This window comes from Rhinoderma darwinii, chromosome 12 (assembly GCF_050947455.1).
Source record: "Rhinoderma darwinii isolate aRhiDar2 chromosome 12, aRhiDar2.hap1, whole genome shotgun sequence".
Lineage (NCBI taxonomy): Eukaryota > Metazoa > Chordata > Amphibia > Anura > Rhinodermatidae > Rhinoderma > Rhinoderma darwinii.
In genome coordinates, this window is record NC_134698.1 from 73,732,050 (window position 1) to 73,755,180 (window position 23,131).

General features: G+C 44.3%; 1 protein-coding gene across 2 annotated transcripts; it reads left to right on the forward strand.

Annotated features, from left to right (window-relative positions):
* Positions 1–12,472: 12,472 nt before the first annotated feature.
* On the forward strand, positions 12,473–14,081 carry LOC142664494 (uncharacterized). Of its 2 annotated transcripts, none has more exons than XM_075843581.1 (3): positions 12,473–12,704; positions 12,919–13,072; positions 13,184–14,081. In XM_075843581.1, the coding sequence occupies exons 1-3, from the start codon at positions 12,521–12,523 to the stop codon at positions 13,917–13,919; spliced, it is 1,074 nt and encodes a 357-aa protein (XP_075699696.1). In that variant the 5' UTR covers positions 12,473–12,520; the 3' UTR covers positions 13,920–14,081. The 2 variants fall into 2 exon arrangements, with proteins under 2 accessions (XP_075699696.1, XP_075699697.1); XM_075843582.1 differs by having other exon boundaries at positions 12,922–13,072.
* Positions 14,082–23,131: the final 9,050 nt, after the last annotated feature.

A 23,131-nucleotide genomic window follows, 5' to 3' on the forward strand; every position in this document is an offset into this window, starting at 1 on the left:
GATTCCTCCATTGTTTTTTGGGTTTCGTTTTTACATTTTTTATTGTTACGGCATTCATTATGCGTTCGCCATATTCTGAGAGTCATAACTTTTTTATTTTGATCATTGATTGAGCGGTGTGGTGGTTTGTTTTTATTGATAGCATTAGACTTTTTGATCACTCTCTATTCCATTTTTTGGGGGAGATAAGGAGACCAAAAACAGCGATTCTGACGGTTTGAATGTTTTTTTTTTTTACAGTGTTCACTGTGTGGGTTAAATAATTTTATACTGTAATAGTTTTAACTTTTACGGACACGGCACTACCACATTTATGTTTATTTTTACAGACATTGGTTTTGGGGAAAATGGGGGGGGGGGGTGTTTTATTTTTTCTAACTTGTAATATTTCTTTATAAATAAAAACCCTTTATTTAACAGGTATTTTTTTATTTTTTTTTTTAAATAGTCCCCTAGGGGACTTGACCCAGCGATCGTTGAATTGCTTGCACAATATACTGCAACACTATTGTGTTTTTTTCCGGCTCCTATTAAACCCTGCGTGCCGAATGGGTGCTTTTATTAGGCCCCTAGGCTACCATGAAAACCATTGGCACCCTGCAACCTCTTTCTAACGTCTTAGATTCCGCGGTCACTATTGACCATGGCATCTAAGAGGTTAAACGAATGGGATCATAGTAATTCACGATCCCGCTTGATTCAGTAAAGTGTTGGCTGCAACATACAGCTGACACTCGCATCTTATGGAGTGATCTCTGCCCCTGATCCCACTCTATACTTTCCTATATATATATATATATATATATATATATATATATATCATTGAAGGGGGTTGCGCATTATCCCATGTATAGACATAAAATTAAATAATACAATTCTAATTACCTGCAGTCACCACTAGAGGGAGCTTTAGGGAACACTACTGTTTATATATTATACTCAATAATAACACAGTATGCAGTGAACTCATAAGCTCCCTCTAGTGGTCGCTGCAAGCAGCCAAAAGTTTATCTTTGGGATTTGTAGCTCTGTATTAGACCAACTGAGCTCCAACCTTTGTACAGATATATTAAAATTGAATTCAAACATAATGTTGGCTCTAAAATGATATGGTGTAAAAAGTTACATTTTCAATTTATGGGGGATGTGTAGTTGCTGGTCATTAAAAGTTTTATATAAGCTATTCATGTTCAATACTTTACTGGAGATATATATATATATTTCTTGGGATCACCAATTCCGCCAGACATGACTTCATGAGAAGAATGGAGACGTTGCTCGTCTCGGCCTCATTGTAAATATGACTGCTGCAGAATTCCACTGAGACTTTATCAGACTGAAGTATGAAGGGAAAGAAAAGAGAAGGATTCCAGGCTTGAGATGTTATTTGACTCCAGTGGTACATGGCATCAGACATAGAAAGTACATCTAAGGTTAATTATTCAGTGTTTCAGTAATATACGGTAAAACTCTATTAAACTGACCAGCGGTGGACATAGAAAACTGGGGGCTCCGTGAAAGAACAGTTTTTGGGCCCCTTGCTCTCAAATCATAAACCATCCCCCTTATCATAGAGCATCCCCCTTCTCATAGAGCACATCCCATTATCATAGAGCACCCCCTTATTATCCAGCTCCCCTCCTTTTCATAGCGCACATCCCATTATTATAAAGCACCCTCTTATCAGAGCACCCCCTTATACAGCGCCCCTTCTTATCATAGAGCACACCTTCTTATCACAGAGCACCCACTTATGTCTCACCAACAATCCACCAGTAATTGTGAGCTATGAAATTCCTTAGCTCAGTCCCTACATGCAGTCTTAGGCTGGGTTCACAAGGGGCGGATACTCTGCTTAAAAGCAGGTAACGTATCCGCCCTGTGCGCCGCAGGGAATTCCGGGCGAAAAACCGCACCAAACTGTTTTTCGCCTGGAATGTCCGCTGTGGAAAACTGCACCAGCCGGCCTGCAAGCAGGACGACCTCCTGGGATGACGTTTATTCCCAGGAGGCCGCCGCAGACTGTGATTGGCTGCAGCAGCGGTCACATGGGATGATGCGTCATCTAAGGAGGTCGCCCTGGAGGAAGAAACACAGACTTCTGGGTAAGTATAAGGGTGGATTCACACAAATGTGTATTGCGTCCGTGCGGGCCGCGTGGTTTTCACGCACCACAAACAGACCAATAAAAGTCTATGGGGCAGTACAGACAGTCCGTGCTTTTTGCGGAGCGTTTGTCCGCTGCGCAAAAAGCGCAACATGGTCAATATAGCCACGTATTTCGTGCATCACGCACCCATTGAAGTCAATGGGTGCGTGAAAACCACGCAGGTCGCACAGAAGCACTTCCGTGCGAACTGCCTGTTTCGCGCAACAGCAGTTAAAAGGATGAATGTAAACAGAAAAGCACCACGTGCTTTTCTGTTTACAAACATCCAAATGGCGTGTCATAATGATGGCGGCTGCGCGAAAACCACGCAGCCGCGCATATGATGCTGCCTCACGGAGCAGGCAAGTGGCTTTTGCGCAGGTAAAACGCAGCGTGTTTTGCGTGCGCAATAACGACACGCACGTCTGAATCAGCCCTAAGACATGAATTTTTCTAAGATTCGTTTTTTTGCGGCGAGATCGCTGCAAACCCGCCGCAAAAAACACAACATCTGCTATTTGTTGCCGGTTTTAACTCCCCATTGAATTCAATGGGGAAAACCTGCAACAAATAGGCAGCGATTACGCAAATACAATCAACATGCTGCGGAATAAAATTCCGCACCGCAGGTCAATTTCTGAGCGTTTTTTCCGCTCAGTATTTACGCAGCGTGGGGAGGAGATTTGTTTTATATCATCCACTCTGCTGCTACTGTATTTGATGCATATTTTCTGCAGCGAATTCCGTTGCAGAAAATCTGCAGCATTTACGCAACGTGTTCACTGACACCTGCATCCCATAACGTGTTCTCTCTGCATTGAAGCAGTTACACCACATCCTCCCGCCCTTGTTATCTCTCCTGTGATCTCTATATTATTTATGTGCTTGTACAAATGCTTTTTGGACAATAACGTCCTTGAGCATTAGTTCCAGTTTGGAGTCGTTCTTAGAGGTTTTTTTTTACTATTTTATAACTTGTCATCAGAATGAGAGGATCCAATTCCCTGTTCTTGCTGGAGAAGAGGACGCACATGTGGGGGTGCAACTCTACTGAAATGTATGAAAAACCCCTTTAAAGGGGTTGTCCGGGCTCGGGGCTGTTTTTTATACTGATGACCTATCCACAGTATAGGTCACCAGTATATGATCGGATGGGGGACTGATCATATACCGATGGACTAAAACGGGATAGAAAAAGAGACACGGCGCCACATAGTGCAAAATAAAGACTGGGTAAGGCAAGGGAGCACACTTGTTTGGAATATGCTCACCTTGAACAGTGAACACTGGTATGTGTCAAAAACGCATTGGAGCTGCTGCCAGGTCCATAACACAGCAAACAAAGTTTGTTGTCCAAATTGAGACTTGATAAAATGAAAAAGATGGAACCACCGGCGCTGCTATGGTGAAGAGTAATGTAAAGACTTGGACGGGCATCAAGGCAAGGGTTTTATTAACGAAGGCTACGCGTTTCAACACCGGACTGGTGTCTTCATCAGGCCAATACCATATACCATATTGGCCTGATGAAGACACCAGTCCGGTGTTGAAACGCGTAGCCTTCGTTAATAAAACCCTTGCCTTGATGCCCGTCCAAGTCTTTACATTACTGTTCACCATAGCAGCGCCGGTGGTTCCATCTTTTTCATTTTATCAAGTCTCATATACCGATGGAGGCAGCCTGAACAGTTGATTGGTGCAGGGTCTGGGTGTCGGACCCCACTGATCCTTTATTGATGACCTATCCTGTGAATAGGTCATCAGTATAAAAAACAGTCCAGAGAACCTGGGCAACCCCTTTAAATTTACGAATTCATACCTAGCAGAATGCTTACTTGGCCCTGCCATTGTTTTGTAATTCAGCAGAACGCAGCTGCTGTTTTTGGCAGCCTGTATTCTGTTACTTGCTTACATAGGCTGTGATCTGCTTTTATACATCAATCAGCCTCTATCAGACAATACAGGCTGCAATAAAAGGTTCCCGTACCCGGGAGTACTGCAGGTTCATGATCAGGACGCTGACATATTAGGGAATTGTTGTGGACTGAATTCTGATTTTCATACAATACCAATAATTCTATTATAAATGTATCTCCAAGGAGTTAGACATGTCTTAGCATAATTAATCATTCTCTTAAAGAGGACCCGTCACTGCTCCTGACATGTCTTTTTTTAGACAATACTTGTATTCCCCATAAAAGAACAAGTCGGAAGCATCTTTTCTTAGTACTCGGCGTTGTGCCGTTCCTCTGTTATTCCGCCTTCAAATTTATGAATAAATTGATAACTGGGTGTTACCAGTTGGGGGTGTGTCTCTACACAGACTGACAATGTCCAATCAGTGCTCATAGTCTCAGACTGTAAGGACATGCCCCTTTGACAAGGGGAATGGCAACACCCAGTAGTAAATTTATTCATAGATTTCTCGGAGGAATAACAGAGGAACGGCACAACACAGAGTTCCAAGACAAGATGCTCCAGAATTGTGATTTTATGGAGAATGGAAGTATTCACTAAAACAGACATGTCAGGAGAGGTGACAGATTCCCTTTAAACAGACAACAGAAGATCTCATGCCCACATCTACCATACATAGGCCTCTAGTTTTGCCGTCTCCAGACAATCCATCCTCCCAGTCCCTCCTGATCGTGCTCAGTTCTTACCAGTCCCTTTTCAATGATCTCTGGTATTAATGGATCCACATGATGATGATGATGACGACAAGAACGTGGGGGATGTGAAAGGATGTTTCTTAATTTATGTCTCAGGATTAAAGCCTGTGAAGTGCTTTTGACACCAGCTCTTCATTATAAGTGGGTTCTATAATAAGCGTCTTATAATTAGACCCCTGGGGACTGTACTTTCCTGCAGTGCTGACACCGAGCGTATTATGAGACTGCGGTTCACAGACGCTAAAGTGAAGCCTAATCTTTTCTGGTATCTGAAGGGTTAATACACAAAAAACACACACATTTTATATATATATACAAATACACACACACACACACACACACACATCTTTCTATATTCTATTTTCATATCCACAGTTTTAAACGTGCCCTGAAAACACATCTATTTAGACAGGCCTATAACATTCCCTAATCTGACTCCTTTCCATGGCCCTCCATTTAGATTAGTCATCAGAATAAGATTCCCTCACACTCCTTCTCTTCATGTCCGTCATACTCGGATACTGGCTGGTGACCGGCTCATGCAGCTTTATGTTACCACCGCATGTGTATAAAAATGGCCGGACCATTGTACAGAACAAACACTATTACACTTTGTGTCTCCCTTATGTCCTCATAGATTGTAAGCTCTTGCGAGCAGGGTCCTCACTCCCCAGGTTTGAACTGTAAATGATCTTTGTCACTATGTAATGTCTGATATTGTTTGTTTCATGTTCCCTCTAAATTGTAAAGTGCTGCGTAATATGTTGGCGCTATATAAATAAAGATTATTATATTATTATTATACACCTCATCTGAACAAAATTACAACTAGGGATTCTTTGAGATGTATTTATTCTGATCTTAAAGGGGTTTGCCCAAAAAGCGTATTATAGAATGCGAATATATATATACACATGTTATAAAATTCAGATCAGACGGTCAGGTAATGAGACAGTTGCCTATCCTGGCCCTATTTAGGGTGTATTCAGAGTTTGCACTGAAGGTGCGGTTAAAGCCGCGTCCGAAAACCACAAGCAGTATTAACCGCAACATGTGAATACACCCTTAAGCTATGTTCACACAGGGCGGATACGCTGTGCACCGCAAGGAAATCAGGACGAATAACCGCACCAAATTGCGGTGCAGTTTTTCGACCGAAATGTCTGCTGCGAAAACTGCACCTAAATTTTTTTTAAAAACGGTACCGCAGGTCAATTTCGGAGTGTTTTTTACGCAGCGTGTGGGTGAGATTTGCTCTATCTCATCCACTTCGCTGCTACTGTATTCTGCTGTTGTGGCTGTGATTCCATAAATGTGACGTTAATAGAGTCTCAGATAGTCAAACACTCAGATGAATAATTTTTTCCGCCTCCCCATTATAAGATGTGGTGAAATGTAACGCAATGTTGTGTATTGACTTACATGGTTCTTTATTTTACCCGTAGCCGCTCTGTTTCCTGCGGTCACGTGATCTTCATTCTGAATCTCTTAGGACTCGTCCACACGTTGCAGAATTGCTGCATTTTTTTACGTTCGGAATTGCGTACGGAAATAATGCAGCAGAACGCAGTAGCAGCAAAGTGGATGAGCTTGGACAAATCTCATCCACACGCGGCGTAAATACTGAGCTGAAAAAACACTCAGAAATTGACCTGCGGTGCGGAAATGTATTCCGCAGCATGTCAATTGTATTTGCGTAAACGCTGTTTATTTGTTGCGGGAATTCCCCATTGAATGGGGAGCTAAATCCTGCAACAAATAGCAGTTGTTGCGTTTTTTTGCGGCAGGTTCTCAGCGATCCCGCCGCAAAAAATGCAACTCAGAAAAAAAAAAGCCTGATACTTACCCAGAAGGCTGTGTTCCTTCCTCCAGCGCGGTCTCCTGGGATGACGTTTCATCCAATTTGACCGCTGCAGCCAATCATAAGCTGTACCGGCAGTCACATGGGACAAAACATCATCCCAGGAGGCCGGCCGGCTAGTGATGCAGTTTTCCGTAGCGGACATTCCGGGTGAAAAACTGCACCACAGTTTGGTGCAGTTTTTCACCAAGAATTCCTGCGCCGCACAGGACGTATACACTGCATGCTTTTAAGCAGCGTATCCGTCACATGTGAACTCAGCCTTCCAGCGGAGGTCAGACTCAATGAAAGTCCATGAGTCTCAGATCAAGACTTTCATAGACCTGCATTGAGACACTGGCTCCCGGTTTCTACAGCAGACGTTGTAGGATTTAGAGGGTCAGAATGAAGATCATGTGACCCCCCAGCCCGCCCGGAATAGTCTGCTGCATCCTGTTGGCTTTAGATGCAACAGACTGGCATTGTATTACATAATTCTAATTACTCCTAAGTCTTTCTCTATTGTCGATTTACAGCCACATGATAAGCATAATGGATTCTACTTGTATCTTATTCACCTTCTAAGGCGTCATGCACATGACCGCAGTTTTTCATCCGTATACCATCTGCAATTGTGGATTGTATAGAATACATGTTTTCCTATGAGCCAATGCACACGACCGTGGTTTCCCCGGTCCGTGCATTGCCCGGAGCCCTGACTGCAAAATAAATAAGACATGTCATTGTATGGTCCGTATTTGTGGTCCGGGCTCATTGAAATGACTGCACATCTTCTGTGTGCACGGTCCGTGATTGCGTACAGCCTGCGGATGACACTGCGGCCCTTCCGTGCCGTAATTACGGACCGTACACACATCTACGGCCGTGTGCGGGAGGCCTTACACATCCACTTCACTTCTACTGTGGTGGCCCTACGTGTACAGTCAACTAGGAGTATACAGCGCCGCACCTATCCATGGGTTGTGTCTGGTATTGCAGCTCAGTTACATTGAAGTCAATTGGGCTGAGCTGCAATACCAAGCACAACCTGTGGACATGTCCTAATCCTGGACAATTTTATAATTTTACTTGTCCCTCCCCCATCTCTTTTGTAAATGTGAAAACCACCGATGGCTGCCATTGCAGCTGGTGCAGGATTTATCACCCATCTTTACCAGTCTTCTGCATAACTAGGCAGATTTGCAAAAAGTTTTGTAAGGCTGTGTGAACACTCCGGTGGGAGCTGCAGGCAATTACTCATGTAGCGTAGTCCTAAGCAAGGCAGTGTCCCTGCAGAGTTGAAGGATTCCTCGTGGCATTATGAGCAAACTCAGCACAATTTTGCACTTGGCCTGGATTTTTGCTACTCAGCTAATATAAGACTGAACTCATCTACAGCATATCAAGGTTCTCAAGGTCCAAAGTGTAATGTAACAGCTGCTCTGCAATGTGCCTTTTCCCGGACAAATCCCTGCAAAGAAACGATCATTTCCAATTAAAAATTCTGTCAAATTATAAAAAGAAAAAAAAGTTGCAAATTGTGCCATTGGCCGCTTTTTAGTGAACGAATAAATGCGAATAACTTTTTTTTTACAGGAAGGAGCGTCTCTTGGACAAGTTGTATATGAATGGTTTGTGTGTATAGAAAACAACAAAGTAATCAGGTTTGAATATAAACTACAAACAAAGAAATTGCAAAAGGTGCAACTTTTTACATAATTCGCTAAATTTGGAGTGTTTCTAGAAAAATGGGTGTGGTCTCCAAAGAGACACAGTTTTGTTCAAATTTATTACGTATACAGTAGCACAATTTTGGTGCACATGATCTACCCATGTCCATAGCAGGCATGGATTTGTTTTTCTCCCGCTCATACAGTGCTAAATGCACCAAATTTAATAAGCGTGCGCAAATCACATCAACATCTCCTTTACTAAGACTGGCGTAAGGTTAGGCTATGTTCACATCTCGTTTTTGGCCCTACGTTTAGCGTGCACATTGGGAAAGCTTCCGACTTACACGCTAAACAGGTCCATAGGACTCCAGAAGCCCGACAGAGTTCAAAAGAGAGTCCTTTTGGCATCCATCAGGCAGATACCTTTTTGTTTTTGAAGAAGAAGAAGAATTGGAATAACGTAGTAGACTACATTTTTCTATCCTGAGGGATCCCACAAAAAAAAAAAAAAGTATACCATGCAGTTTATTTTTATTTATTTTTTTACACGGGTGTCTATGTGTGATGAATGTAACTTCATGGCATCTGTCACGGGTATACATTAAGCATATATCATAGGGAGCGTTCCCAGGGCTGGAATCCCAGAGAAAAGCATCAGGTTGCTCTCAGCCCGGGGATTCCGTCCCTGGGGAAGCCCCTGATGTCACTGTCCACGTATGGACAGTGATGTCAGGAGACTTTCAACGAGGGAGTCCCTGGCCAGAGAATTGGTAGACTCCAGGACTGGAGAAGCCCCTGAAGTCACAGTCTATTTATGGACAGTGATGTCCGGGGCTTTTTGCTACAGTCCCCAGCCAGAGCATCTGTAGCGCTCTGGCCATGGACTTCAGGACTGGAGAAGCCCCTGGCGTTACTGCCCATATATGGACAGTGACATAAGGAGTTTCTCCAGGAGCGGAATCCCTGGCCTGAGTGTTGCCAACGCCCTCGTCGGGGATTCTGGCATCTCAAGCCCCCTAAAGTCTATATATGGACTTTGACATCACGGTCTCTCTCTAGGAGCGGAATCCCCGACCAGAGCGCTGCCAACGCTCTGGCCGGGAATTCCGGCATCTCAAAGCCTGTAACGTCACTGTCCATATATGGACAGTGACGTGAGGGGCTTCCCCAGGCTCAGCGCTTAAAGTAGCGCTGTGCCCAGGGAGTTCGGGCGACATATCCCAATGCATGCCTATACAGTGGGATACGTCAGTGCCTTCCGTCGGAGGTATATGCTGGGACTCCTCCTGACGTATACTTCCTACGGAAGGAAAAAAACGACATGTGAACGTAGCCTAAGCTAGTCCTGGGCATGAGCATGCATGTGTTTTCAATGGGGAGATGGGAATAAGTCGCTGATGGACTCCTCTAGCAGTAGCTTATCTCCTGCGGGAACAAAGGATCGGGCATGTTGAAATCCAACATGCCTGATCTTTCTCTCCCACAACATCTGCTGTTAGGGCAAAGTTGGGACAACCCCAGACACATTAGATAGTCGTCTGGTCCTGAAATCATCGGGTTAAGCCGACTGTCATATAATGTGTATGGGCACCTTTAAACACCCCATAAGGCCTCATTTACACGAGCGTGTGCGTTTTGCGCGCGCAAAAAACGCAGCGTTTTGCGTGCGCAAAAGGCACTTGACAGCTCCGTGTGTCATCCGTGTATGATGCGCGGCTGCGTGATGCGCGCCATCATAGAGATGAGGCTAGTCGACGTCAGTCACTGTCCATGGTGCTGAAAGAGTTAACTGATCGGCAGTAACTCTTTCAGCACCCTCGACAGTGCATTCCGATCACCATATCGAGTAACCTGTTTAAAAAAAAAGAGGTTCGTACTTACCGAGAACTTCCCGGCCGTTGCCTTGGTGACGCGTCCTTGGTGACGCGTCCTTGGTGACGCGCCTCTCTTGACATCTGGCCCCACCTCCCTGGATGACGCAGCAGTCCATGTGACCGCTGCAGCCTGTGCTTGGCTTGTGATTGGCTGCAGCTGTCACTTGGACTGAATTGTCATCCTGGGAGGTCAGACTGGAGGAAGAAGCCGGGAGTTAATCGGTAAGTCAGAACTTTTTTTTTTTTTTTACACGTTCACGTATATTGGAATCGGAAGTCACTGTCCAGGGTGCTGAACCAGTTTAACTCTTTCAGCACCCTGCACAGTGACTGTCTCCTGTCGGGTTCGGTCAAAACGAGTTCGGCCGAACCCGGTAAAGTTCGGTTCGCTCATGTCTAAGACACTCCGTTCGGATGTTTGTAAACAGAAAAGCACGTGGTGCTTTTCTGTTTACATTCAGTTTGACAGCTCTTGCGCGAATCACGCAGTTCGCACGGAAGTGCTTCCGTGCGACCTTCGTAGTTTTCACGCACCCATTGACTTCAATGGGTGCGTGATGCGCGAAAAACGCACAATTATAGAACATGTCGTGAGTTTTACGCAACGCACTCGCGCTGCGCAAAATTCACGCATCGTCTGCACTGCCCCATAGAGTAATATAGGTGCGTACGACATGCGTGAAAAGCACGCGCGTCGCACGCGCGTATATTACGCTTGTGTAAATGAGGCCTAAAACAGAGGGCAAACATGCAAAAACTTCATGACTTATTATGTGACCTTATTTCTACTGGTACTTACTAGTTTTAAGAGGACACCCACCACTAGTTCATCAAACGATTCTCCCTGTCAGCTGTGGCTTATGATTGAAATTTTCCACATGACCCTCACGGGGTCTAATTAGAATTCCTGATTTCTGGGAGTTTTCAGACTAAACAGTCACTCAGTGTCTGAATGACAGTATTTTTTCATCACGTAAACTCCCCTGAATTGTAGACAGCAGGATATATTCTTTACTCCCTCAGTCTTGGGTTACGTGTCAAGACCGCTCAACCTAAGAAACCATAATACTTAAATTCCCTGAAAGAATTTTCTTCCGTTCTCCTTTAATTGTTAAATCAATAATTGGCCCTCGAGACTCTTATTCAACAGGTTGAGAATATCAACGATTCCTTGAGGGAGACAGATGACTTGGAAATTAATTTTAAGATAAGCTTTGCAGTATATAAAAGCAAAGTACAAAAAAGTTGACCAGTGCAAAAAGTTTAATTATAATTATTTTAGTTTTCAAACAGTAAAATAAATTTTTTATTAAAACCAAAACAAAGTCGCTTTTATTTTATTTTTTTACAATTTTTGGTTTTTGTAATTTATTTTATTATTAAATTAATTTTACTTAAAATCTAAGAAAAGCGCTCGGTCTTAGGCTTGATTCACACGGCCGTGTTCGTCGTGAGATACGCACCATATGTTGAACATATTTCCTGGACTGAACTCCTACCATCATAGTCATCCATGATGCTGTGAGTCACTGCCTCCCCGCTGCCTCCCCACTGCCTCCCCACGGGACTACCGTCCTGTACTGAAAATGTGATTACAGTACGGGAGATTATTCCCGCAGGGAGCTAGGGTTAATTTTCTCATGGATTGTAATCGTACACAAACTATGGACGCTGTTATTACTGATCACAAGAAAAACAAACAGCAAAACCGTCCTTTGGCCTCGGGCGCTGCTTTTCATAGAAAATAAACCAACATATCGTCCACAGAATATATATATATTATACTGTAGTGTAAACAGATTGTACTAGTATAATTTGTGCAATGCATTTCGATCCTTTACTCGGACCCTTTTCAGACATGATGCCATGCCGGACGAAGGTCCGAGTAAAGGATCGAAAAACACGTTGCACAAGTTATACTAATAAAAGCTGAATACACTACAGTATAATGGCTTATTTAGACAAACGTGATATACGTCCGTGCAACGCGCGTGATTTTCACGCGCCTCGCACGGACCTATGTTAGTCTATGGGACTGCGCAGACAGTCCGTGATTTTCACGCGCCTCGCACGGACCTATGTTAGTCTATGGGGCCGTGCAGACAGTCCGTGATTTTTGCGCAGCGTGAGTCCGCATGTCCTATATTTGTGCGTTTTTCACGCATCACGCACACCCATTGAAGTCAAATCACGCATACCACACACAGAAGTTTATGTAAAAGACTTTGAAAACTTGTCCAAACCAGCACAAACCAGGAAGTGCTTTGGAACTTGTTTGGCACATACAGAGCTAGACACAGGGAACTGCAGCCATGCCTCGTGCTTTGTATGTAGAGAAATTGATCCGCCTTGTGCAGGAGAGGCCCGAGCTGTGGGACACGCGTGCTGAGTCCTACCACGACCGTACTGCCAAAGAACTGGCATGGGACCACATAGCCCAGTCGCTCTTCAGCGAGGAATGGGCTAAAAGCACCACATGCGACCGTAACAGAATTGGTGAGTACATGTCTTTATAGCTGTAATGTCATCCAGATTCAATAGTGTGTCCCCGTGCTAAGATTTCCCAAAATGCCCAACGTTTCGTTTGTGTCGCTGCATCGTCACCTTGTGTAATGTATGTTTCTGTGTAAGGAAATTCAAATTGTTTGAAGTGTAGCTGTGGGTGTTGTAACATAATGAGTCACCATATTTTTTTGGGTTCATTGTACAGTAGATGATGTGGAGACCCGGTGGAGGAGCACCAGGGATCAGTTCCGCAGGGAGTATGGCGCCAGAGGCCGAAGTGGAGATGGTGCTTCAAAAAAAAGGAGGCACCTCTACACCCAGCAGCTCATGTTTCTGAACGACATCATGGAGATGCGAGCGTAAGTAATCCTACTGTCACTTGAACTGTCGCTTGAACAAATGTCTGTGTTCAAAAGAGCCGGTTTGTTCCTTGTTGAAAAGTTTCTAATTATTATACATTTATATTCTAGAACCAGCGACAGTCTAGACGATTCTGAAGAGGAGCCTGCCCATGAGGAGTCCCAAGCGCCAGTTAACGCCACTCCCCTGCTGCCCCTAACCCCGGAGCCGACACCTCAGGAACCTGCACCACTAGCGTCCTCGCCAGAACATGTGCCAACGAACGAACTGCGACAACATCCTGCAGCAGCCAGACGCAGACGCAGTCACATGCCTTCCGCAGGTGCGCAAGTGGACGGCAGGTTCCTGGAATACCTGCGGCACACCACAGATGAGGAAGGCTACGTCTTCTTTTGCCGCAGCTTGGCCCCCTTACTTCGCAAGGTACCGGACCATAGGCTGGCGCGCCTCCAGGCCGCAATTATCACCCTGATCGATAGTGCCACACCTCCCAACAATCCACGCCAGTGCTTCTACGCAATAGAGCATTGGCGTGGATTACCGGAGCCTTCTGTGGGGTACAATGTACCTGGGCCATCCCAACCGGCCACCCCCAGCGCACGGCAACATCAGTATAGGCCATTGCCTGCACGATTTTCGCCTGGTCCTGTGGCTGCCCGTGAGCGACATTTTCCGACCTACAGCAGAGCAGCGGAAACATATCCGCCTCCTTTGCAAAGTCATGGCTACCTGGCGCAGCATCAGCACCACTATGCTGTTGAGGAACATCCTCTGCAGGCCCGTGGACATAATGGTGCTGAAATGTCCGCATACACATCCCCGCCTGATGAGTACCATGTCTTGTAGGAGTGCGTGTTGAAGGAAGTTGTGTTTTTATTTTTTATACTTCAGTGTTTGATTATTATTGTTGTAGCATCAGGTTGGTACAAATTTTTCCTTCTTGCTTACATATGTTCGTACTTGGGGTTTTGTGTGGCCAGAACATAAACTCAGGTTTTATATTTGCAATTGAGTGTGGGCATTGTTTTATACTCCTCTTTTTCACAATGTTTGCCAATCGGGCTGTTATTGTACATTTCCACACGGTTTACCAGGGCCCAACATTGTAGCACGCCATCATTGAGGTATTCGTTCATCTGTTGGGGTTTGGCTTTATTCAAAAGTGATTTAAATGTGGCCGTGAAGCGCTTTCATATTTGACGCACAAAGGACAGTTGTGATCGTGTGAGAAAACATTGGTATAGCCAATGTTATTCTGATCCAATTACTTGTTTGCCTGATAAATGCTAAGTCCAAACCCCAAAAGATATAAGCTCGCAACCCACGTCAAGGGTCCTCATGTATTGCGAGTCCGTAACACTACAAGCCCTCAACAAAAAAGACAATACACCGGTCACTAAGGACCTTTGTAGACAATACTAATAACTATGCCACCCTTTAAATGGCATCGTGCTGCCATGGTACAGCTCCAGCAGGGCTGTCAAAATATTCTGCAAATCTTTCGCGCACTCGGAGTCCAGATGTTTGTGCCCTCCCTAGTGGAATTGGCGGCACAATGTTGGTGGTGGTTGCATTTGTTTGGATATATTCTGCATCAAAACTGGCATCATGTATGCGGCTAAAGTTATGCAGAACTACACACGCTTGGATGATACGTGTCACATTCTGCGGCGACATTTGCATTGTCGTCATAAAGACCCTCCACTTGTTTGACATGATGCCAAAGGCGCATTCGACACATCTTCGCGCTCTGCATAGGCGGTAATTGAAGATGCGCCTACGCTCATCCAAGCCCCTTCTTGCAAATGGACGCATTACTTGCCTTGTCAGGGCAAAACCAAGGGTCCCAACATATGGGATTGGTGGCCCGCTGGAACCCGTGAGGATGGTAGGTTCAGGCACAGCAAGTTGATTAGTCATAAGCCGTTGTCCCATTCTGGATGAGCGAAATATTACAAAAATTACTGTCCGCCAAGGCCAACAAGACGATGGAAAAATACTGCTTGTAGTTATAGTATCTGGAGCCAGAGTGGGAGGGCTTCTTCACACGAATAGGGCACCAATACAATGAGGAAATTGGATGGCAAGAAAAAATTCTTCTGAAATACTAAGCCAGTGTTGTGGCGTGGGCTGAGGCATGACCGTGGCCTTTAATCTCTGCCACAACATGACACGGGTGGATGTCACATTGCATGAAATGATGGTCACTCCCAGAAGAAATTCAAAATGTAAAGAATGGCAACTATTGCCTGTGGCAAGAAATCTACAGGACGGCAAAAACACACACAACAAATAACACATGTTATGTAGGACAGGAAACCCACAAAGCACCCTGTCAGCACAAATTCAACAACACACATACCTCAAGGTCACAAGGAGTCGCTCCTCTGGGGAAATGCAGCGCCGCATGTTTGTGTCCTGGTAGGTGATTCCTGTACGAATCTGCGCAAGCAGCAGATCAAACGTGGCCACAGACATGCGGCAAAAGGATCGAAATTTCTCTGGGTGACGCCGGAGGTCATCATAGAGGGTATGAAAGTGCCCTTTGGAGGTGCGTTGGGCCACAAGAGGATGAAGCCAAATCCTCGCTCTTCTACGCGATTGGTCCTGTAGCATGGGACGCCGGTCGCCAAATCTCAGAGAAATCATCCACGCAAGAGCAGCACACGGGCCAGCGACGTAGACGGCATAAATGTGGATTATAAGACAAAAAGCCAGTCAACTGTGTGAACAAACACAATTTTTCAGCAAGGTGAAAAAAGGCTCATAACGTGCACACAGCAAGCAGGTGTGTGGCAAGGGTGGCTTTTTGTAGGCTGGGCTCTCCATAACGCCTCCCTCCGTTTTTTAACGAGCGGGAAAAACGCATGCCGTACGCGCGTTAGAAACGCATCATATACGCATGACACACGCACCTGCCACACGCGCAAAACTCACGCGCTCTTGTAAATCCAGCCTAAATCTGTGGACAGTATATTTGTTATGCCGGCCATAGAGTATATTGATCGCTGGTGATTATGGTAGTCTGTTTGCACTTCCAGAAGTTAGAGCTGTTGTCATTCCTGATTAACCATTTTTCATTTTTTCATTTTTGTTTTTTTTCTCCCTGCATTTCAAAAGCCATAACTTTGTATTTTTCCATCGATATAGCCGTAGGAGGGCTAGTTTTTTGCGGGACGCGTTGTAGTTTTTCACAGTACCATTTATTGTACCATATTATGTACTAGTTAACTGGAAAAAAAATTATTTGTGGGGTGGAATAGAAAAAAAAACAGCGATTCCTCCATTGTGTTTTTTGGGTATCGTTTTTAAAACGTTCAAAATGGGGTAAAAATTACATGTTAACTTTATTCTGTGGATCAATGTGATTACGGCAATACCAAATTTATATAGACTTTTTTATATTTTACCTCTTCTACAACAATTTTTTTTTTTTACTTTTAAAAAACCTTTGACATGTCAGAAGCTTTGATCGGTGGGGGTGAGAGCAGTGAGACCCCCACCGATCGCTAAAGCAAAGAGGGTGAGCGCTGTGCATCTTCGTTTCTGATTGTCTTTCCTCGAAAAGCCGAGTGAACAGTGTGCAGACTCATAGACTTTCATAGAGATGTGCTCCGAGGAAAGAAAATCAGAAACGAAGCGGCACAGCGCTCACCCGAGTACTTCTGCCTCTTTGCTTTAGCGATCGGTGAGGGTATCCATGCTCGAACCCCCACCGATCAAAACTTATGACATGTCAAAGGTTTTTTTAAAGTTTAGCTACCCTTTAATATCTTTTGCCTGAGCAATCTGAAACAGACTGGTTGCTAGGGACACGCTGCTTGACAGCCTAACATAAAAGGCTGTGTATCCCTAGCAACCAATCTACCTTAAATTATCTAAGCATTATTAATCAGATTTTGTTTAAAGATGTATTTCGGTGCCTAACCCTCTTTAAGGGTAAATTCACACAGAGTTTTTTAACACGTTTTTTGACGCGGAAACTGCGTTGGAAAACGCGCCAAAAAAACTTCCTAAAATGGCTCCCATTGATTTCAATGGGAGGCAGAGGCGTTTTTTCCCGCGAGCGGAAAAAATGGCTCGCGGGAAAAAGAAGCGACATGCCCTATTCTGCCTGCAAAAAACTCAGTGTGAACCCAGCCTAACGGTGTTATTTCACTCCTCTGCAATGTTGATGTAGTGTCATCACAGGCGGCCCAGCACTAGTCCTCAGGTTAGACAGAAGGATATAGGTGTATGATAATACGGAATATGTAATTACATCCGTGACTCAGTCACAGGCTCTGAATCATGTGCCCAACCACAGGAACCCCAGTATAAGCAGATACAAGTTGTATTACAACCGAATATCGTATTTCTCTATATTTCAGGTTGCCAAAACTAAAATTGCAGGAAAAAAACACCATATGTATTGTCATATAAATGGGTAGGATTATTACCTGTATTAACGGTTTGTTGCAGAGGAGCAGAAAAAAAAAAAAAAAAAAAAAAGGGATGATACATTTAAAATAAAAAAAATAAAAAAACAAACGTCTAAATGCAGCTCTGCCAGCGATCCGCTGATCTCCACGGGTCTGGCCACTCTAAACCCCAGCGATCAGCAAGAGGAAGCTTCCCAAATGTAACATTACACAGCGCCATTTAAATGACCGGATTATACATAGTCACGTTGAATCCTCCTGAGCGGGAGCATATCCTTCAAGCAGCTTACCGCTCTAATTAATAGTGGGAAGTCTCGAGCAGTGAACCTCCCGCTATATACCCTAATAGGACATTTAGACATGGTTTGTCCCGATTGGACAACCCCTTTAAGCCTCCATGTATAAGTGGAGTTAAGATTTAAAGGGATATTCCCATCTCGGACATTTCTGGCATATCCGAAACTTTTGAGCTACGGAAACAACGTAGTTCACTGTTCTATGCGGTTTCCGTAATTCCCATTCACTTCTACCAGAGTTACGGAAAAAGTATAACTCTGCAAACTCGGCGACCGCTGGTCCCAGGCCATTGGGTTACGAAGTAGCCGGGGACCGGCGACAGCAGGAGAAGGTAGGACCAGGAAAAAGGAAGGAAGCCCATTTTTAGAGGTAGGTGATGGTCCCCCTTCTGGGACCATAAGCTATCAGACATTTATTATATATTCAATAGATATGCCATAAGGGTAAGTTCACACGTAGCGTAAATACTATGTATTTTCCGCAACGGATTTAGTTGCGGAAAATCCACAGCATAATACAGGAGCAGCAGAGTCTATGAGATTTGAACATATCCCATCCACATGCTGCGTAAATGCTGAGTGGAAAAAAAATTGCTTAGAAATTGACCTGCGGTGCGGTATTTGAATAAGCAGCATGTCAATTGTATTTGCAGAATCGCTGCTTTTGTGTTGCGGGTTTTCCCCATTGAATTCAATGCGGAGGTATAACCCGCAACAGATAGCAGATGTGCTTTTTTGGCGGCACAAAATCTGCCATTCCACCGCAAAAAATGCAACCCAGAAAAAACAAAAACGTATACTTCCCAAAATTTCTGTGCTACTTCGTCCAAGTGACCACTGAAGCCAATCACAGGCTGCAGCGATCACATGGGGTGAAACGTCATCCCAGCAGGCAGGCGGAGGGACTAGTGACCATGGCTACGGGTAAGTATGAAACTTTTTTTTTTTGCGGCAGTGCAGTTTTCTGCAGCGGACATTCCCTCCGAAAAACGGAACCACAATTTGGTGCAGTTTTTCTGCCGGAATTCCCTGCGGCGACCAGGACGGATGCACGGTGTGCTTTTACACAGCGTATACGGCCTGTGTGAATATACTAAATGTCCGATATGGGAATACCCCTTTAAATATATATATATATATATATATATATATATATATATATACACACACACATATACTCTGTAACGGAAACCACAACGCAATGCCAGATCAGTAACACAAAAACCATATTATCTTACAATTTGCTTATTACACCCGGTAGGCGCTAACAAAGCTTTCTTTCCGTCTCGTACATTAATGACCCTGTTATTACAACCTGTTCTAATCTGGCTTCATACAAGCAAACACATTTTACTAGCGTGATGTATAACACTGAATACCATTTATGAATCCTTTTATCATATACAAGAAAATTATACTCAAAAGTAAATATACAATTGCAACTCTACCGGTTTCCCAACCTTTAGTGCAGCAGCAGACAGACTGGTTTGGATAACCTCTTTTCATATAGCAGGTGTACTGGCAGTAAACTGATCCAGGGGGACCCCAATACTGGGAGACCCCTGCAATACTGTGAAGGAAGCCATAACTTGTGAAGCATCATATAGCACCCACTGAAATAAATGGGTACAGGTTGTTCTCCATTAAAGACGTTGTTACATTAGGAAATTACACAACCAGCAATTCCCAAATCGGTTAATACAAAACTTTGGCGCAGGGAGTATTACCATATAACCTGCAGAGACTTTTCCAGTGATTGCCCTACAGAGTAGTCAGCAGAATATAGTATTTATCAATGAACTGCAGCCTGTCATCTGTATCCTGATAGTCTGATGATGACACAGGTGCACGGCTCGTTGCAGTGTATCAGAGCTCTCTCCCCGCATCTGTGTCAGTTAGACATGATCAGGACAAGTTTTAATCCACTGAGAATAAATTAGAAGATTTTAATTCACTGACCGCAAGCAGAGATCTTGAAAATGTTGGGGAATAAAAACACAAAGGGTATCATCTATCAACACTGTAATACTGCGTTTATTCTGCAACGGAATTAGTTGCGGAAAATCCGCAGCAAATACAGCAGCAGCAAAATGGATGAGATAAAACAAATCTCCACATGCGGAAAAACCGCTCAGAAATTGACCTGCGGGGCGGAATTTTATTTGCAGCATGTCAATTAAATTTGCGTAAACGCTGCTTATTTGTTGCGGGTTTTCCCCATTGAATTCAATGGGAGGTAAATCCTGCAACAAATAGCAGTTGCTGCGTTTTTTGGAGCGGGTTCGCAGCGATCCCGCCGCAAAAAACGCAATTCAGAAAAATAAAAAAATATCATACTTACCCAGAAGTCTGTGTTCCTCCCTCCAGCGCAGCCTCCTGGGATGACGTTTCATCCCGTGTGACCGCTGCAACCAACCACAGGCTGTAGTGGCGGTCACATGGGATGAAACATCCTCCCAGGAGGCTGGCCTGGATGACGTTAGAGGGCGGCCGATCTCCTGGGATGACGTTTCATCCCATGTGACCGGCGCTGCAGCCAATCACAGGCTGCAGCGGTCTCCTGAGATGAAACATCAGTGTTGCAGTTTTCCACAGTGGACATTCCGGGCGAAAAACTGCACCACAGTTTGGTGCGCTTTTTCGCCCGGAATTCACTGTAGCGCACCGGGAGGATACGCTGCATGCTATTACACAGCGTATCTGCCCTGTGTGAACACAGCCTTAAACTGCTCTAAAAAATAAAAAGAAAGCTGCACTGTGATTGGTTAATATGTGCTACAAAGCCAGTTTTTCTGTTAGCCTCTGTTCACATTTGCGTCCAGATTTCCGTTTTTACAGGAGCCATGACAGATTAGTTTTTTCTCTATTGAATTATAATAGTCATGTTTCCATCGGGTATGCTTTTTTTTTTTGCTGGATACAATACTGAAACATGCTACGCTATCCTGACCGTCAAAAAGCAACTGAAGCAAAAAAATAACGGTGTGAACAGAGCCTTATATTTGATTGCTTTTTTCCCCAAAGGAGTCAGAGCAACATTTGGAGGTTAGCGGCCCATTGCTCAACTCTCCAACAGAGAAATGCAAATTCCTGGTAGAGTTGGACAAGCCCAGGTGGGTAACATATGTACGGGAGCAATGCAGAACCCCACAGCTTTCAGAAATACAAGATAAATTCCTGGATTATAACTTCCATGCACAAATCGAACAAGTTCAAGGAGAAAGTCCTTCACTGACGCACAGAAGTCCCATATCAAAGCTCCTGAGCGTGGGGGCGGCGGGAGGCCCGTACTGTAGAAATAAGGGAGGAAGGTTACGTGGTTTAATTACAGTAGATTACAGCGCTCCGAGACCAAATCTAGAGGAATAACTCGACTTCCACTCCTACTTTATCCTCTCAGGCACCGTCTGCACCTATGAGAAAGGAAAAAACCACAATGGAAAGTCTAGGGAGCATTTTACTATCATTGTTCCATTGTTTAAAGAAGGACAAAGATGAAAACTCAGTCCCACAGATAAAATCTGCATCAAATCTAGTAAGGCTCTGTTCACATCTGCGTTGGGGTCCCGTTCTGACGTTCCGTCTGAGCTTTCCGTCAGAACGGGAGCCTACACTATTGCTTCCGGCAAAACGACGGGTCCGGTGCACTACGGAGACAAACGGAAACCACGGACGCTGGATCCGTCACCATTGAAATCAATGGTGATGGAAACCGAAACCTCTGGTTTCCATTCCTGTCAGTTTGTGTCTGTTCAGGGTCCCGTTCTGACGGAAAGCTCAGACGGAACATCAGAACGGGACCCCAAAGCAGATGTGAACGGAGCCTTGTAAATACTTTGCTTTATTTATATTGCACTGAATTTGAGTTGCACAATGTTTTCTTCTTGTTTCATGTGTAAACTTTAATTTAGAATTCTGCTGGTTTAGGGTATGTTCACACGACCTATTTTCGGCCATTATTCAGGCCGTAAACGCCCGAAAAACGGCCGAAAAATTGGAAGCAGAACGCCTACAAACATCTGCCCATTGATTTCAATGGGAAAACTGAGTTCTGTTCCAACGGTGCGTTTTTTGCGGCGTTTTTTTAAGCGTAAAAAAACGCCCGCGAAAAAGAATTGCAGAACACTGCTTGGGACGTGTTTTGAGCGGTTTTCCATAGATTCTATTGAAAAAAGCTCCAAAAACGGCCGTAAAAAAACACAGCGAAAATCGCGAGTGGCACAAAAAAAGACTGAAAATCAGGAGCTGTTTTCTCTTGAAAACAGCTCCGTATTTTGGGATGTTTTTGACTCTGCGTGTGAACATACCCTAAGTGTTCTAATAGAACAGTGCATTGTGGGAGCTCAGATGACAATGACACGGTTAGGCCTTGTTCACACGGCGCTCAAAAAAACCGATGCGTAACCTTATCAAAAACGCTAGCGTTTTTGTAAAGTGCTTTTTTACAACAGCCATTTTTGACGCGTTTACGTCGCTTTGTTTACGCGTCTTGTGCGTGCTTTCGCCACTTTTATTTGGAATGTAATTAGGACTCCCATTGATTATGGGATTTAGGTGCTTCTTTTTTTACGCGATGCATTTTTTAAAAACTCGTCTTATGCACTAACAGTGAATTTTTTAAACATTTATCGGCGCGTTAAATGCACACCGTGTGAACTGGGCCTTAGAGCTAAGCGTGTTAGGTCACATGTCTGAAAGCAGAGGTGAAGCTGAACTGCTGTCTGTTTCCAAGGGCAACCAGCTTAGGCCCAGTTCACGCTGACTTTTTTGGCGCTGATTTTGATGTGGAAACTACGCCGGAATCAGCGCCAAAAAATGGCCCATACTGCCTTCTATTGATTTTAATGGGAAGCGGAGGTGTTTTTTTCCTTGAGTGGCTTCCAGCCACTCGCAGAAAAAGGCGGCATGTCCATTCTTGCCGCGGTTCCGCCTCTGACCACCCATTAAAATTAATGGGAGGCAGAAAAAGCGTTTTTCGCTGTGCCTAATGGCTCAAAAAATCGCCGCAAAAGCTGCGGCAAGAAAGTGCAGGCAGTTCAAAATCTTCCTCAAAATTTCTGAAGGAAATTTCACACTCTGTGTGAACTAGGCCTAATGTTGTAAGTATAGGTATAACATGTCAAGGAGTAACTCAAAATTGCTACAGAGAACTATCAGCTATCTACCATTGGATGAAACGATCAGGCTAGGAAGGTGCTAATAGCAGAGTCAAGTAATAGTTTAGGTTTGGTTTACAGATAAGCAGCAATAGGTTGTAGCGTGAGGCAGAGACGTGGTCAGGAAACAATCCAAGTTCGGTACACAAATGAGTAGCCACAGTTTGCAGAGAGGCAATAAAGTA